The sequence below is a fragment of the Pholis gunnellus genome (genome assembly GCF_910591455.1).
Source record: "Pholis gunnellus genome assembly, chromosome: 19".
NCBI classification, from domain to species: domain Eukaryota; kingdom Metazoa; phylum Chordata; class Actinopteri; order Perciformes; family Pholidae; genus Pholis; species Pholis gunnellus.
The window spans coordinates 16,674,007-16,688,654 of record NC_136546.1 but is presented as its reverse complement, the minus strand read 5'-3'; the positions used below and the strand labels follow the sequence as shown (position 1 = coordinate 16,688,654).

General features: G+C 45.1%; 1 protein-coding gene across 8 annotated transcripts in view; it reads right to left on the bottom strand.

Annotated features, from left to right (window-relative positions):
* The window catches only part of ino80 (INO80 complex ATPase subunit), a 31,904-nt gene extending 17,773 nt beyond the window's left edge, over positions 1-14,131 (bottom strand). For 4 of the 8 annotated variants that reach the window (XM_079180532.1, XM_079180536.1, XM_079180533.1 and 1 more), the window contains exons 1-27: positions 14,039-14,131; positions 12,683-12,748; positions 12,174-12,365; positions 11,814-11,983; positions 11,601-11,668; positions 11,234-11,380; positions 10,870-10,990; positions 10,524-10,729; positions 10,364-10,417; positions 10,061-10,264; positions 9,721-9,925; positions 9,187-9,275; positions 8,860-9,072; positions 8,654-8,734; positions 8,110-8,205; positions 7,202-7,261; positions 6,934-7,076; positions 6,604-6,688; positions 6,382-6,499; positions 6,114-6,199; positions 5,055-5,222; positions 4,537-4,670; positions 4,309-4,376; positions 4,017-4,110; positions 3,672-3,876; positions 1,247-1,387; positions 333-558 (exon numbers count right to left, since the gene is read on the bottom strand). In XM_079180532.1, the coding sequence (XP_079036658.1) occupies positions 333-558; positions 1,247-1,387; positions 3,672-3,876; positions 4,017-4,110; positions 4,309-4,376; positions 4,537-4,670; positions 5,055-5,222; positions 6,114-6,199; positions 6,382-6,499; positions 6,604-6,688; positions 6,934-7,076; positions 7,202-7,261; positions 8,110-8,205; positions 8,654-8,734; positions 8,860-9,072; positions 9,187-9,275; positions 9,721-9,925; positions 10,061-10,264; positions 10,364-10,417; positions 10,524-10,729; positions 10,870-10,990; positions 11,234-11,380; positions 11,601-11,668; positions 11,814-11,983; positions 12,174-12,325 (3,334 nt within the window). In that variant the 5' untranslated portion in view covers positions 12,326-12,365; positions 12,683-12,748; positions 14,039-14,131. The remainder of the gene's footprint in view (positions 1-332; positions 559-1,246; positions 1,388-3,671; positions 3,877-4,016; positions 4,111-4,308; positions 4,377-4,536; positions 4,671-5,054; positions 5,223-6,113; positions 6,200-6,381; positions 6,500-6,603; positions 6,689-6,933; positions 7,077-7,201; positions 7,262-8,109; positions 8,206-8,653; positions 8,735-8,859; positions 9,073-9,186; positions 9,276-9,720; positions 9,926-10,060; positions 10,265-10,363; positions 10,418-10,523; positions 10,730-10,869; positions 10,991-11,233; positions 11,381-11,600; positions 11,669-11,813; positions 11,984-12,173; positions 12,366-12,682; positions 12,749-14,038) is intronic. The other 4 variants (XM_079180534.1, XM_079180538.1, XM_079180535.1 and 1 more) reach the window with 1 other exon arrangement.
* Positions 14,132-14,648: the final 517 nt, after the last annotated feature.

Here is a 14,648-nt window from a genome sequence, read left to right as displayed (position 1 = left end):
ATGAGCTTAGAAAACACTTTTTTTTCTTCACAGAGAGCATCATTTGTATTTTTGACACCGTTTCCATTAAGTTTTAGCAAGTCCCACAGCAACGCAGGCTGCTGCTACAGACAAACAGGCACAAATTGTTTTATTTACTTCGGCCTTAAGGTAGTCATTTGCTGATTTCACGAGCAGATGCTCATTTATGCGTTACCCTTTAGCTACATAGCATCAAAGTTGGCCATTGCGAGCTACAGCAGAGCTACACACCAGTCCGATAAGAACACGCCGGCAGGAACTCAAAGCAAAGCAACAACATAACAGAACACACACACACACAAAGTCCTTACCGGGTATCCGGATGAAGGACCATCCGTGCCGCGGGTAGAGGGCCATCACACCCCCGGGGCATTGTGGGTGGAAAGTATTGGCCCTCGCCAGCCAGTCGGAGGACAGTTCCGGGGAGCCGTAGAGGAAACACTGTTTGAACACCGCGCCCCCTCCGCTGCGCGTCAGCCGCCACTCGTACTCGGCACTGCGGTCGTCACAATAACGCTCCATGGGAACTGCTGTCACCTAGGAAACAAAAACAGAAAGATGAGGGTTGTCTACGTATGAAACAAAAGAAGATATTGTGCGGTGGGGAGAATGAAGATTTTTAGGATAATGTGTTCCAAGCGTGTATGTTAATACTCTGAGCTGAGCAATTTATTTGTGTTAGTGAAAACATTTGCTTCTGTTTGCATTGTGTACCATCTAGATTTATACTTGAGTAGAGATAGAGGGAAAGTCACTGCATGAGGGCTGATTTCACTGAATCAGCAGGTTGTGTGTGTGTGTGTGTGTGTGTGTGTGTGTGTGTGTGTGTGTGTGTGTGTGTGTGTGTATATATAGGAGGGGGGCAAGAGGAAGCTTGACTACTGGTTAACAACCTGAGCAAGAACCCCCTTTTTTTAGACTCTCTGTTTGTTTTAAATGCAGCTGGAAACCACAGCGGTCGCCCCCACAGCCCAACCACACACAGTCAAACACACACACACACAGACACACACACACACACACACACCGAGATAAGAGGTGCTCATTGTTGAAAGCCTACAAAATGCAATGTGCACAGCGCGTCCCTCTTCCCTTTCCACGACCACCCAAACGCTTGTCTGTCTTGCACGGGTCAGCACACACACACACACACAAACACACAGACTGTCCTCACAAACACACAAAGGACATACAAGAGTGCCTTGCTTCACAAACACACACTCACCCTGGGCGTGGCGGCTAGCAGGAACTTGGGTGGCAGTGTGAGCTGGCAGGGCCGCAGCGTAGAGGTGGAAGAGTTTCGACTGTGGATGATCACGTCTGTGTGTCCCATCATGCCGGGTCTTAAGGCTGTGAACACCAGGTCCTGAAACAAACACACACACACACACAGAATATTACTATCCTGTTGCATTAAGCCCAAAACTTTACAAAAACAGTGATTACATCTGAGTGGAGAAATGTAATAAATCGATAGTAATTTCAAAAACACGACAATCGATTTCACACCTCCTGCTGAACTTATTCCTGCTTCGATTTATGACAAAGTGGGCAATTAAAGAAAACTGTCTTCAAATTATAGGAGTCATTAAAAATAGGCAGTAAAAGTAAGAGGTGCTGCAAAACAGAGGTAAACAAACTGAATGCTACAGAGATTACTGAGTGCGACGCTCATGTTTTTTTAATTAACTGCTCCGACGGTATTTAGGTTTCATTGGCTACATGCCTGAAATGTTATATAAAGCGTCAACTAAGTGCTTAAAATGTTATGTTAAATCTATGATTATGCAGCTTATATGATTTTAGTCGAGTATGTCACAGGATTAACGGGCACCACTGATCATGTAATCTTTCCTGCACACACACACATACATTATACGTGCATTTCAAGCAAAGACATAATGATGGATAATTCATGTTTATAACGCAGTGGTAGGTGCTATAAGAGTGATGCATACGTTACTGTGTCTGTGCTGTGTTACGCAACAAAAACGGTGGATCCACAGTGCCATCTAACGGCAGAGTGTATAGAATGACATCCTCTGCATTCAGCCAGGCTCATGAACACACCAAAGCAGATAACTGTGGCCATATGCGTGGCCAAAATAGGCGATTTGTTTTTACTTTCGTTTTACTTACTTTGGACGAATAGGAGAATGATTCTCCACAAACGGTAACAGATTTAGAAACTATGTTGCCAGTGCGCTCTACTGTGTGAGAGCCCCGGAGTGCGGTCATGTACGTTGGTTTTAAGATGCATGATTGATAAGATGGCAAGAAAGAACATAATCGCACTGTAAAAAAGAGACTGAGTTAGAAAGGAGAGACTGAGTCAGAAAGACGGAGAGACCGTTAAAAGTTATATGAGAAAAACATGTTATGGAGGCGATCAGAGTTGCCCGGTTCTCTCTGATCCTCAACAGGAGCAGCGGGGAAGCTGAAAGCAATGCTGACCACACTAGTACACAGCCAGAGAGAGGTGAGCCGAGCAGAGAGAAGAGGCGACGGGTGCCGGCTACACACGGCTTCAAAAGAAATGCGAGGAGCTGAAAGAGGCAAAACTGTGGGAGTGGGTCATTTCTAGAAGCTTTAAGCAGGACTCAGGGGGTCCGCATGGTCATACAGTATCAGCTCGCCAGGTGTTTTTTTTTTAAAGTTTTCTCTTTTCTTTTCACATTTTTCTGGCCTTTCATTCCTTAAGCCGCTCCAGGGGGGAACCTAAGACGGCTGCCTGACTCCGTGGGGTGAAGCCAAGAGAGGAAGAGGAGGATGGAATTACCCCCGACAGCATTTTCCACCCAACAAGTTAACTTCGAAATTGGTGGAGGATGGTAATGCGATGCGTATCTGCCGACGGGTAACTGTCCACCGGATGATAGATTTAATGGGATGTGTTTTTTTTTTAATGCTTTTGTTTTTTCGCAGTGTATCTGCAAGGCCGCAGCTGCTCGCAGTCTTTAGAGGCGATCTGTGTATTTGAACTGGCACCTTTGCTTTGTGCCGTCTCCTCCCCACCAACAATTAGGTTTCCATATTGCCAAATAATACAAAATACGGGCCATCAGAATGTAACCCCGTGGGCTCTGAGCTGCAGAATCCAACACATATGAAAGCGTTTGAGTGAAGTCGAGAAGAAGTGTGGTGTGCTGCATTTATCCTGAGTTACGGAAACATTACAGACTGCAATGTACCACTCATTCCAAATCATGCGGTGCCACATGACAGCCATTTAACTAATCCATATCTCCAACTCCTGCTGCCAAAAGCATAAAAAACTGAATGAATTCCATCTTTTAATCTTGAAAAATGTGACTTTCCTCTGTGACAGTAGAAGTAAAGATGGAGGACGCTCTGCTGCACACGCCCTGGAGGCATATAGAGGGAGGACAGTGTCACTGGGTCACGGGGCTACAGAGGGATTGGGTTCCACGCTGGATCCCAGAGGACGGACAAGAAGCCCAGGGCAGAGAGCAAGCTGTGTGGTCAAACACTGGCTGATGCTCTGGGGGACATTTCAGCATCGTCAGCAGCACATGTCTCACTGCTTCCTCCTGTCTGTCATACACCCACACGTACCGCAGACGGCTATTTAAGAGCTTCTTGTATAGAGATTTTAGTCCCACTGTGTGTGTCTTGTAGGTTTTTCTCACCTGTACAACGGGGCTGGTGTGCGTGTTTGGGAAATTGGTGGGTCTGTTCAGCCACAGAATTAGGTCCTTGCGAGACAGGGGCTGTAACCTCCCCCTCTCCCCCTGCGAGTCTCTGGCTTCCTCCTGAACCTCTCCTTCAAGGCCGAAGAGGCGCTGATGGTGGAGCCGATATGCAGCTTTGAGCGACAGAAAAAGGGCTAACCATCTGTGGGAGGAAATAGCAGGAGGGGAAAAATGAAATTACAAAAATAATTTCCATAGAATAACGCTATCACCATAACGACTGTGTTAAGTTGGACATTATTAATCATCTAACAGACATGACGATCGATACTTAAAGCTTACCTTGCTAAGGTTCCTTGCAGCATGAGATTGGACATCTCAGCCGGTGACACGTCGATGAAGCGCAGGAAGGAGAAACAGCTTCCTTTGTCATCACCTGGAAGGGTAAGATCAGAACATAGAATAAAGAATATGAGTCCAAACTAAAGAAAATACTAAAAATAAGAGAAGGAGAATAGGATGGAAGGATGTAAACATCGGAGGAAGAGGAGAGGGGAGTCACGGGGGTGAATCTGAGGTTTGAAACTCCTGGTTCTATTTGTGTGTCTGAATTTAAAGCTTAATACGTGCTCACCTTTTCTGTGAAAGAGAGACTGCTGGATGTGATTTGGGGAGAAGGGAGACAACAGCACTTGAAGTAATCTGAGGAGGAAGTAGAGACGGATCGAGTTACACCACTGAATGTGAAAAAAGCCCAAAAGAGACGGATTCCAGTCTGAACCCACAACGTTTCAGAGTGTTAATAGCTATAATTGGGATCAGCAAATGTGCAAAGACGGCAAAGACTTGTGAACAAACGTACTTGTTTCTGGCCTGGTTGTGTGCGTGGATGAGGCCGTGACGGAACAGGAACTTCGACATGGTGTAGGGCTTAAGGGACATGTGGAAAGGAGAGCGCGTCTCCTGGCGCTCAAACAGGTCAGGGTGGTTACACACCTACACACACACACAAACATACACACACACACACACACACACACACACACACACACAGTTAGTGTATCTAAAAGGAAAAACAAGCATCAGCACGACTCATGCTTGTGCTTGTTCTAAGACTGCCAATTCGTTGTTTAATTGTACATCTCAAATTTTATTCCCACTCATAAAATGCAGTGCTAATATTACTTTTGGAACATCCTTTGAAAATCAAGAGTTTTGATAATAAGATACTTCAAATCATTAGAACTAATAACAGTAATCAATCACTGAGACCGCTGCGTCTGACTGAATAACCATAACTCTTTAAAGCCATAATCGTCCGGCTGTACTTTATTCTATTTTCTGCCCTGGAAGCCAGAAAGGACCGGCCACAGCTCGTACCTTCCTGAACTGCATGACCAGGTTCATGAGGGAGGAGGTGGTGGTGTGGGACTGCTGGGACGTGCCCATGGAGGACTGCAGCAGATCCTCGATGGAGATCTTGTTCCTCAGAGCCTGGTAGAGCAGCCTCTGCCGGGATGTCAGCTGGCAGTAGGTCAGGATCTCGATCTGTTGCAGGGAGAGCAGAATAAGAGTGTGTAAAAAGTCTTAAACTGATACACACAAACCATCATCACTGCCATCTTGTTTCTTGAGAAATAGAGAATAAAGGAATATGTTTTATGACGGCAGTAAATTGGTTAAAAGATTGATTTACAAAGCTAGAGTTGTGGCTACGCGAAAGACAAATGATTCAGCTTTACTGCGATATTTTCTCTCCATTAGAACACAAATGGTTGTATTTTCACATGGGCTATTTATTTATGGATGCAGACCTCATGCCCAGCTTGACCCACATTCTTAAAGCACACATCGACATCTCTGGTTTTATCTGCTGTCGTGCTTTGATGAGAGCAGTGAAACTGAATGTCAACAAACCCTAAAAACCCCAACCATGACCCACGAGTGAACTCCACGAGTTACTATTGGCCACCAGAGAAAGCAACCGGTGGAGAAGAAGAAGAGGAGGAGGAGGAGGAAGTGGGCTGGCAGGACTGCATTTGGATGTGAAGGAAAGTGAAAAACGACAGATGTGGTGGGGGAGCGGTGAACTCTTCTGACTCTGTGTATCGAGACTCCCACCAGCGTATGAGCGAGTATGTGCGTGCCTCATGTGACAGAAAGAGACCCAGAGTCCAACGTCTGTCAAGAGGATCTGCCAGCACAAGCATCGCTCACATGCTTATTACAACACGTTCTGTGGAGACAGATGGAGAGCTACATGATATTTACAGAATATATTGGATAACGAAATGTTGCCCCATCATACGCCAGAAAACCTGAATCCCTTTCAGAGTATTTGTCATTTGAAAACTGAGACTTCCGATTTCATTAATCTCCAATTAAATGAAGAAAAAGAAGCTTGTTTCTGCAAACAGAGAAGAGAGTTCGCTCCCCTACCTTGTCTGAGAGCTCGTTTTCAACATCCTTCTTGATTCTGCGCAGCATAAAAGGCTTGAGGATCATGTGCAGTCTGGAAAGTTGGTCTGAAAACACAAAACATCAAACAATCGTGTGAAGCTGCAGAGCACATTACACACAACGCTGAGCAGAGATTACAGAGTTCAATGCTGGCACTCAAATAACAGAATATCCGTACAAATGAGCTGGAAAATGTGGAGGAAAAAAACAAACTTGAACAAGCAGCGGTGGGGAACATTGTACTCACTCTCGTCGATGGCAGACTTGTTTTCAGCGTGGCTCTCGATGTCCTTGGAGAACCACTCGTTGAACTCTTCATGGGAATCAAACAATGTAGGCATGATGAAGTGCAGCAGGGCCCACAGCTGAGAGACAGTAATAACACACATTCGTCAACAGTTCGGTCTCGCTCACACCGACTCACATGAACACGAACACATACACACACACACACACACACACTGCTCACCTCAGCCATTGTGTTCTGGATGGGCGTCCCGGTGAGCAGCAGTCTGTTTCGACACTGGAACTGCAGAAGGATTTTCCACCGAACGCTGAAAGAAAACACAGAGGAAAACAGGTCTGTAATCACACCAATTACTAAAAGTAGGAACAGTGCAACAATCAATCTATAAAACTCTGGGAAACTTTGGAAAACACCAGTATGGTCTTTTAAACTACCAACATGATGATCATGTGTAATAAACCAAGTATTGGGTATGAGCACATTTTAACACACAGGATCCCTGTGATGGGTTTGTGAATTAGGTATTACACGATAAACATGTTATTGCTTTACCTGGTGCTGCTTTTCAGTGCCTGGGCCTCATCCAGAACCATGTACTGCCACTTGACCCTCTGAAAGTACTTGACGTCCTGGACCACCAGCTGGTAGCTCGTGATCACCACATGGAACGGTGCATTCTGAGTGTAAAGGGTTTTCTGTTGAAACACAGACATGCATAGGGAGAGACGGAGTTAAAAAGAGGAAAAAGAACTGCAGCAAACACAATAAAAAGCATTGCATCTTCACAACTCTGTGTTCATCCTCATCATCACTTCCTTACCTGGCTCCAAAATTTCCGAATCACCTTGCGATCGTGTGGGTTCCCCCAGTATGGCAACACCTGACGGAAAAATAAGTTAAAACAAGAGGAAAAGGTGAATCAGGACATAAGCTACATTCAAACTCAGCTTCTCCAAAAGCGCTAACATTTACACGTAGCAATGTAGTGGAAACGGAGCCACAGCGATGTTCCCTGGGGAAACAGTTAGGCCTCACGTATGAATCACAGCTTTGGTCGCGGAGTTGTTGATGCAGAATGCGATGTGAAAAGATTTACACATCATTACATCATTCAACACACGCTGGCATTCCATTGTTTGCAGTCAGTCTTGCTTTGAGTGTTCAGGAAGCTTATCGCCAAATTGTGTAATGGGGTCTTTTCACACCTCATTAGCAAAACAGACTGGAATTGATTTATTTTCAAACTCGCGGTGAAAATGGGGAAAGTTGAGTGTTGAGCACAGTAAAGAGCTGTTCATATTATGGTGTGTGTGTATGTGTGTGCATTCAAGAATCGCCGACACATTGATGTGTTTGATAAATAGTTTTTTTTTTAACCTTAAAGACCGCACACAGCCAGTCAGGGGCCGGTTAAGACGTGCAAAAAGATTTTACAAGTACGGTCACTCAACAATCCAAATGTTAAAAGCTTTGGAGTCATTTGTTACCAGCTGCAGTGTTTCCAATGTCCTAGTACAACACTGCCCCCTAATGGATGCTTATAGACATGCTTGCAGCTTAGAGCCCTTTAATCCTTATTTCTCAGATGGGCAGCGCAGCACCGGGTTCATTTGTAAAGTGTTAACGACTAAAGAGAGAAGTGAAAATGAGGGTGCCAGGATTCCTGCCGACGTGTTTTTGCAGGTGTTTCCGCCGGCGCGCTCGCTCTGCAGCGTCGAGGATTCTCACCTTGAATTTGGGCACAAATCGGGTGAACTCCTGGTGCCAGTTGTTGAGCGTGGATGCAGGGGAGATGATCAGGAATGGACCCCAGATGTTGTCTCTCTGTGCAGGAACAAGACAAGAGAATACGCCGTCAGCTGCCACTGCAGGTGGTCTTTGTGTGTGTGTGTGTGTGTGTGTGTGTGTGTGTGTGAGCACCCAATAACAGGAAGCCCTGGAGGAACACGACATGCATCTTCCTGTCAGCGATAGATCAACACTGAGAGGAACACATTTCCCCTAAATTCCGCTTTTTCTCTTTTCGGGTGTTCTGAGACGAAACGATCGAAAGAGCTGGCCAATCAGCTGTTCACAACAATGAAATATGTCAATGAAAATTCAGAGCCATAAACAAGGGACTCTTTTAAAAGGATGCAGGTGCACAAAAAAGCTGGATGTGTGATGTTTTTCTCGTAAGTCAGCGACAACAGCACGGACAATTGAATATTCCACAAAGCGGTTTTGAAAGCGTGTGATGAAGGAAAGCCTTTGGCCCGGTGCGCTCTCTCACCTCTGCTAAGTGTGCCAACAGGGCAATACTCTGCACTGTCTTCCCCAGTCCCATCTCATCTGCCAGGATTCCATTGATTCCCTGCAGAGAGAGAGGAAAGCAACGAAAATAAATCATTCAGCGTGTATAATAATAGGGAATCACAAAAAAAAACACCCCAGACAGGCCTCTGAATGTCACGGATAGTCGTGTGTGTGTGTGTGTACCTGTTCATAGAGGTTGGCCAGCCAGTTCATGCCCTTGAGTTGGTAACTCTTGAGTTTGCCGTTGAAGATGGTGGGCTGAGGAATTTCTTCACCTGCGTGGATGGACGGGTTGGCGAGGCTGTAGCTCTCTCCGAACCCAGAGCCCGAGGATGAGCCTGCTGCACGTACAGACGCGCTGCGACTGTCCTTAGCCTCCTCATCAAACATCCGCGTCTACAGGGAGAGGTTTGGAGATTACACACAGTATAGTGTGTGTGTGTGTGTGTGTGTGTGTGTGTGTGTGTGTGGGATGAGTGCACCTCTGAGGGTGTGCATGCGTCAACGTACTCTCTCTTGATGAATCTGGAAGGCTTCTTTGGCGTTCCTCAAGGCCTGGGACTTGTAAAAATCGCTATCTGAAATCGCATTGCAATCAGCTTTTGCATAAAACAAAATCTCACATTAGTCACGTCACATCAGTCCAAAACAATCATGAAAGGATATATTACCATGTACTTCCTGATTAAGAATACAAATATTTGTGGAGTCATCTTTAGTAAACAGTGGATTGTAAATGGCAGTGATAAGTGATCTGTTGGTTGACAAACGATGACCTGCCTCATATTCTTTTGTAGTTAACTGCACAAATATCCTCATTACTAAACATTCAAACTATTGGGAAGGGAAAGCATGACACATAATCTACAGAGAAAAAACAAGCTAAAGATGCAATAAATATAATGATAACGAGTTCATTTGCCATTTAATTTGACATATTTCAAGGTGATTTGGTCAACAGATTTCCTTACTTAAGCTTAAAAAATGGAGCTGCTAACTTAGTCTGCTCCACTAACAGAATGAATGTGACTAAGCTGTTCATACCATAGTCCTCCTGTCCCATGTTGACCATTACACCTCCCCCAATGTCAATCTGTCTGTGCGCCGCAGTGTCTTCCAGCTTTCTCAGAATTTCCTCCTGAGACATGTCCCCTCCTGGACCCCCCATGCTGGCTTTACCGCCCATGAAATGAGCATACAGCTCTGTCTGGGTGATGAGGAAATTCAGTTTACGCTGCTGACGCTTGGCCTGCGAGAGACAGAGAGACAGCTTTTATATCACCTATTAACATGTTCAGTGAAATGTATTTGAAATCGTTACAATTTAAAACTTTTTTTTCAAAACTAATACGGATGCAAGTGTTTCAATTTCCACTCCACCTACTTCTTTCATCTCTTCGTCCAGTTTGCGTTGCTCCAGAGCCTCCTTCTCTGCCCTCTTCCTGTGCTCCTTCTCCACTTTGTCATATTTCTTCCAGTAAAGCATCATCTCCTTGGTGAGGCGGCGAGCGCGGGGTAACGTCTCCTTGCAGTTCTTCTGGGCCTGGATAGCTGCACGGCGAACCTCTCTCATGCACTGATGAGCCAACTGGGACAGACAAAGCAGAGGTTAAATGTTAAACTTTCTCTACAATTTCACCTTCAAAAGTTGATTTATCCAACACAGGAGCGTGTTCGCTTCACTTACCTTTTTAGCATTGGTCAATACTAAGTTCTTAGCAGACGTCTTCTGCTTGAAAGTCTGCAAAATAGGTATAACAGGATAATTAGGACTTTCAAACAATGGTACAGAATATTCCTGAGCATTCATTTACAATCATCTTCTTATCAGGGTTGTGCATACGGACCTTGGGAATCTCCTTTTTAGCGATGGTGAGCCAGACCTTGCGTCGCCGTGCATTCAGCTGCTCAATGGTGAGATGCTTCTTCTTCACCATGGGCAGCGGAGCATCATGGGAAAACTTTGCGAAGATCTTGGTGATGTAAGGACACCCATCATCCAGAAACTCTCCCTCTCCCCGTTTCTTCTTCTTCTTCACTTTTTTCAGTTTGGCTAACGTAAAATAAATGTGACTGATGAATATGAAAGCTTGTCAATTAACTCCGATAATAATAATGAAGTTTGTTTTTCCTCTGGGCATTGACATAAACACGACAACAACATATCCCAGAAACTTTTCTTTTTGCCTTTACCCTTGAATTTCTTCTCATCTTTGATTTTCTTCTTCTTCGGGCCCAGTAGGTGGCGCTGTTGCTCATAGAAGGGGTCATGGGTAGAGAGGAGTCCAGTGCTGTAGTACTGATATTGGTGAAGCTGTAGCACAAATATACACAGACAAAAAAAACATATGTGAGGGGTATTCTCCACATCACCAGGGAGTGCGTTTATGTGTGTGTGTGTGTGTGTGTGTGTGTGTGTGTGTGTGTGTGTGTGTGTGTGTGTGTGTGTGTGTGTGTGTGTGTGTGTGTGTGTGTGTGTGTGTGTGTGTGTGTGTGTGTGTGTGTGTGTGTGTGTGTGTGTGTGTGTGTGTGTGTGTGTGTGCGCGCGCGTCTGTACCTCCCGGTCGGAGTGGAACTTGCTCTGATGCTGCCGGGTGTAGCGGTGTAACCTCAGCATGTCATGCAGCTCCTCCCGGGACAAGCTGAAGTCAGAGTCATCCGAGTCCGTGTCTGAGTCTGTGGTGTCGTCACTCAACAGAATACTCTGCAGGAGACGGAGCAGGAACACGGTTAAAGAGAGCTGAGGGTGTGCAGAGGATATTGATATAAAGTGCGTGAAAAAGGAGGTGAGGGTAGCGGTGAAAAAATCTAAACAAGGGGGTAAAAAGAGGCACTGATCTTTATCTATTAATTTATTAGTTATTTGTGTAATCTACTAATGCTTACATCTGTAGTACGATGGAGAATATGTCCGTAAAAAATACCTTAAGCCACTTCCTGTTCTTCTTCAGCTTGGAGAAATTGTAGAGGTTTGTTTTATCTGCCTTTTGGTCTGTGGAGTTTGCAGTGGAACCAAAAAATAAATAAAAAAATCACGACATATATGTGCATGTCTCCTGTGTTAAATGACACCAGTGAGGCTGTGCATGTGTAGTAACACTTGAATAAGTATAAATATTATACTGTATGCGTCTTACCTTTACCCTGCAGCAGAACCCCGTTGAGGGGCTTTCCCTCTGACAACCTGTCCCCCTGCTCACATGACTCACTCTTCACTGTCACAGCTGTATGCTGGCTGAGTGAGGGGTCCAGGGACAGCCCCGTCCCCAGCGCACCATCGCTGTCATCGCTGTCATCACTGTCATCACTAGAACATGAGAAGCATGTAGCTGTAAGCCCACTCTATGCATCCTATATATACAAATATTAAATCTTCTCTTTGGACATGTGCCTGGTAGTGTAAATACTGTATCCACGACAGGGTGGTAGAACATTAGGTACTGATGGAGCTGATCTTTAAACTCTATGGCCCACCCCGACTCCCCTCAGCCTTTTACCTGGTTATGTCGCCGTTGAAGATGGTGGCTGTCTGGCGCAGGAAACTGTCCAACCTCAGCGATCTTTCCAAGCGCTGCAGGTAGAGAGGTTTGGCCAGGCCAGAGCTCCCCGATGCCCCGGCCTCCGGTCGGCCACCCTGACCTGACGCCATGCACCACAGACACCTCTGCCCGGCAGGGCAGCAACTTTTACTGAAGACGGAAAAGGAAAGAGGAGATAGAAAGAATGAAAGGGATAGATAGGCAGATGGCTCGAGGTCAGAATGAGCAGCACAGAACACTGTAAACTATGGGATGAGTAATGCTCTACTACTGTTGTATTTAATTCAGCGGAACCATAGCGGGAACTGGAGGTATCAAGGTTAAAGGATTTGCAAATGGTTCATGTGGGAGATTCTCTCCTTCTGGCCTGGTTTCATATCGCTCAATCCCTGCCTACATCTCAAACTCGCAGCGTGGTACCGGCAGATAGTTCATTGAGCAGAATACAGTATTAACAGTGGACCTACCTTCTCAGTAAAGGATGCCATTGTTCTTGAGTCCAAGATTAATGATCAGACGGTGGTGAAAATCCCCTACGAAAGACATAGTCACACACTGAAATACACATGACAGTACCAAAGTGTTTTTGTGGGGAGCTAGTGCTCTTTCAAATGTAGTCGCCTGCGCAATACTGACAGCGGGAATACTCGTGATTTACAGGAACTTTTCCACAATAAAATATTTTGTTTACAAATAAAGACGCACAGAAAGAAACTAAAGCTCCTAAAGCATTACTATGTATTTTAATTGTACATGATTAGCTATCATGTTTATAATGGAATGTTAAATACTTTTTTTATTTTTTAAATGCACTGGCTGTATCATCTTTAGATTTGTTTAGCTCTTGTTTGTATAACAAACATGTCATTATACTGCATAACATTACTATTTTCACAGTATAATTTCACTAATGACACTATAAATGTTACTTAGTGACCAAGTATTACTGCATTGCCCAAGTTATCTTTTCATTGTACAAGTGATTGCTTTTGTCATCTGTAATAACTACTCATTACATATTCACTTTACTTTCTGAGACAAGTTAACTGTTTTGTGTGAGGATGACGAGCACTCAAGCCAAATACAGCCAAGAGCAAGAGCTCTTTATTTATTTAATTATTTGAATGAAGTGAACTGAGAGCATGTGATGTTGTAAATAATCGGTATCATCTTTTGCTAACGCGCCGTTACTATGATTAGCCAGCTAGCTTATTGGGGCTAGCGTTAGCTCGCTAGCTAACCTTGGACGGTGCACTGTGTTGTAGCTCACGAGCTAACGACCGTTAGCTGCCTTGCTGTGTAAGCACGAGCAGCATTGCCGCCTATCATTGATAGTAAAGGGTCAAGGTGCTTGACACACACTGACAGCTTTAAGTAAACCACGCCAAAAAACATTTATTCGCGTTGGTATTTAATTGCACACATCTAGCCTATGTTACGAATGCCCCCTTGCTATCGCGTCTCTAGTGTGGCTTTTCATAATAAACGTTAGCTTTATCTAACGCTCGTTTTTGACACAGACGTCCTCTCACGCCATTAATATGAAGTATTCAAATCGGCCCTGTCTCTTTAAGGCCACCACCTCCCCGCCTAAACAATGTATTTAGATGATATTGGTGTAATGGCAATTTATAAACAGGCTAGTCGCGATGCAGCGACAGCAAGGCCCAGCGCCCGCGCCTCTCGTACCCTTGCGTTGCGGATACGAGCGGGGGACTCGGTTGCCTGGTGAACGAATGATCCCCATGTTTTAATTCTTTCTCCCTCCCGGCCATCTTCCCCCATTGCTCCTTCGCCATAACATCCACCAAGGAGTCTCTCACCTCAGCCCCGTGTCCCCTTTTCCGTCTCTCTTCTCGCTGCTGCCGACTCTCGGTTCTCTGACTCCAAAATGGCGGTTTGAGGCGCCGAGCGAGTCTGTGAGCTTTGAGTCGGCAGCAACAGCAGAGAGGCGGCCACTTTCTGTTACTGAGAGAGCAGAGACACGACGCCATGGCGAGGGTACAGCAAGGAGCAGGCGTTATAATCAATCACAGAGACAGGGACGCTCGCTCGTCGACGTCTCAGAGGACACGACTGAGACAAGAAATCCCAGCGGTATATATGGATTAGTTCCTAAATGGCACATCCACCGTGTATGCCATTTAGGGCCATATCTGCTCAACGAATGCAAACACATCGATTAAATTCCGATGTCGATTAGTAGCGTCTGCTCACCGCGAAGATTACCGAGCTGCGTCTGACGTCATCAGACGGGAACTCCGTTTTAGGTATGGTGAGGCAGCTGGGATACCCAGAGCAAAATGTGACAATTTGTAAAGTTATTCTGTTGTCAAGAGTTGACAGTGAACTCCAATATTATTTTTTTACATATAAATGTATAAACATGTATTGCCATTTATAATGGTAATTATGTGATAGACACAAAATGGC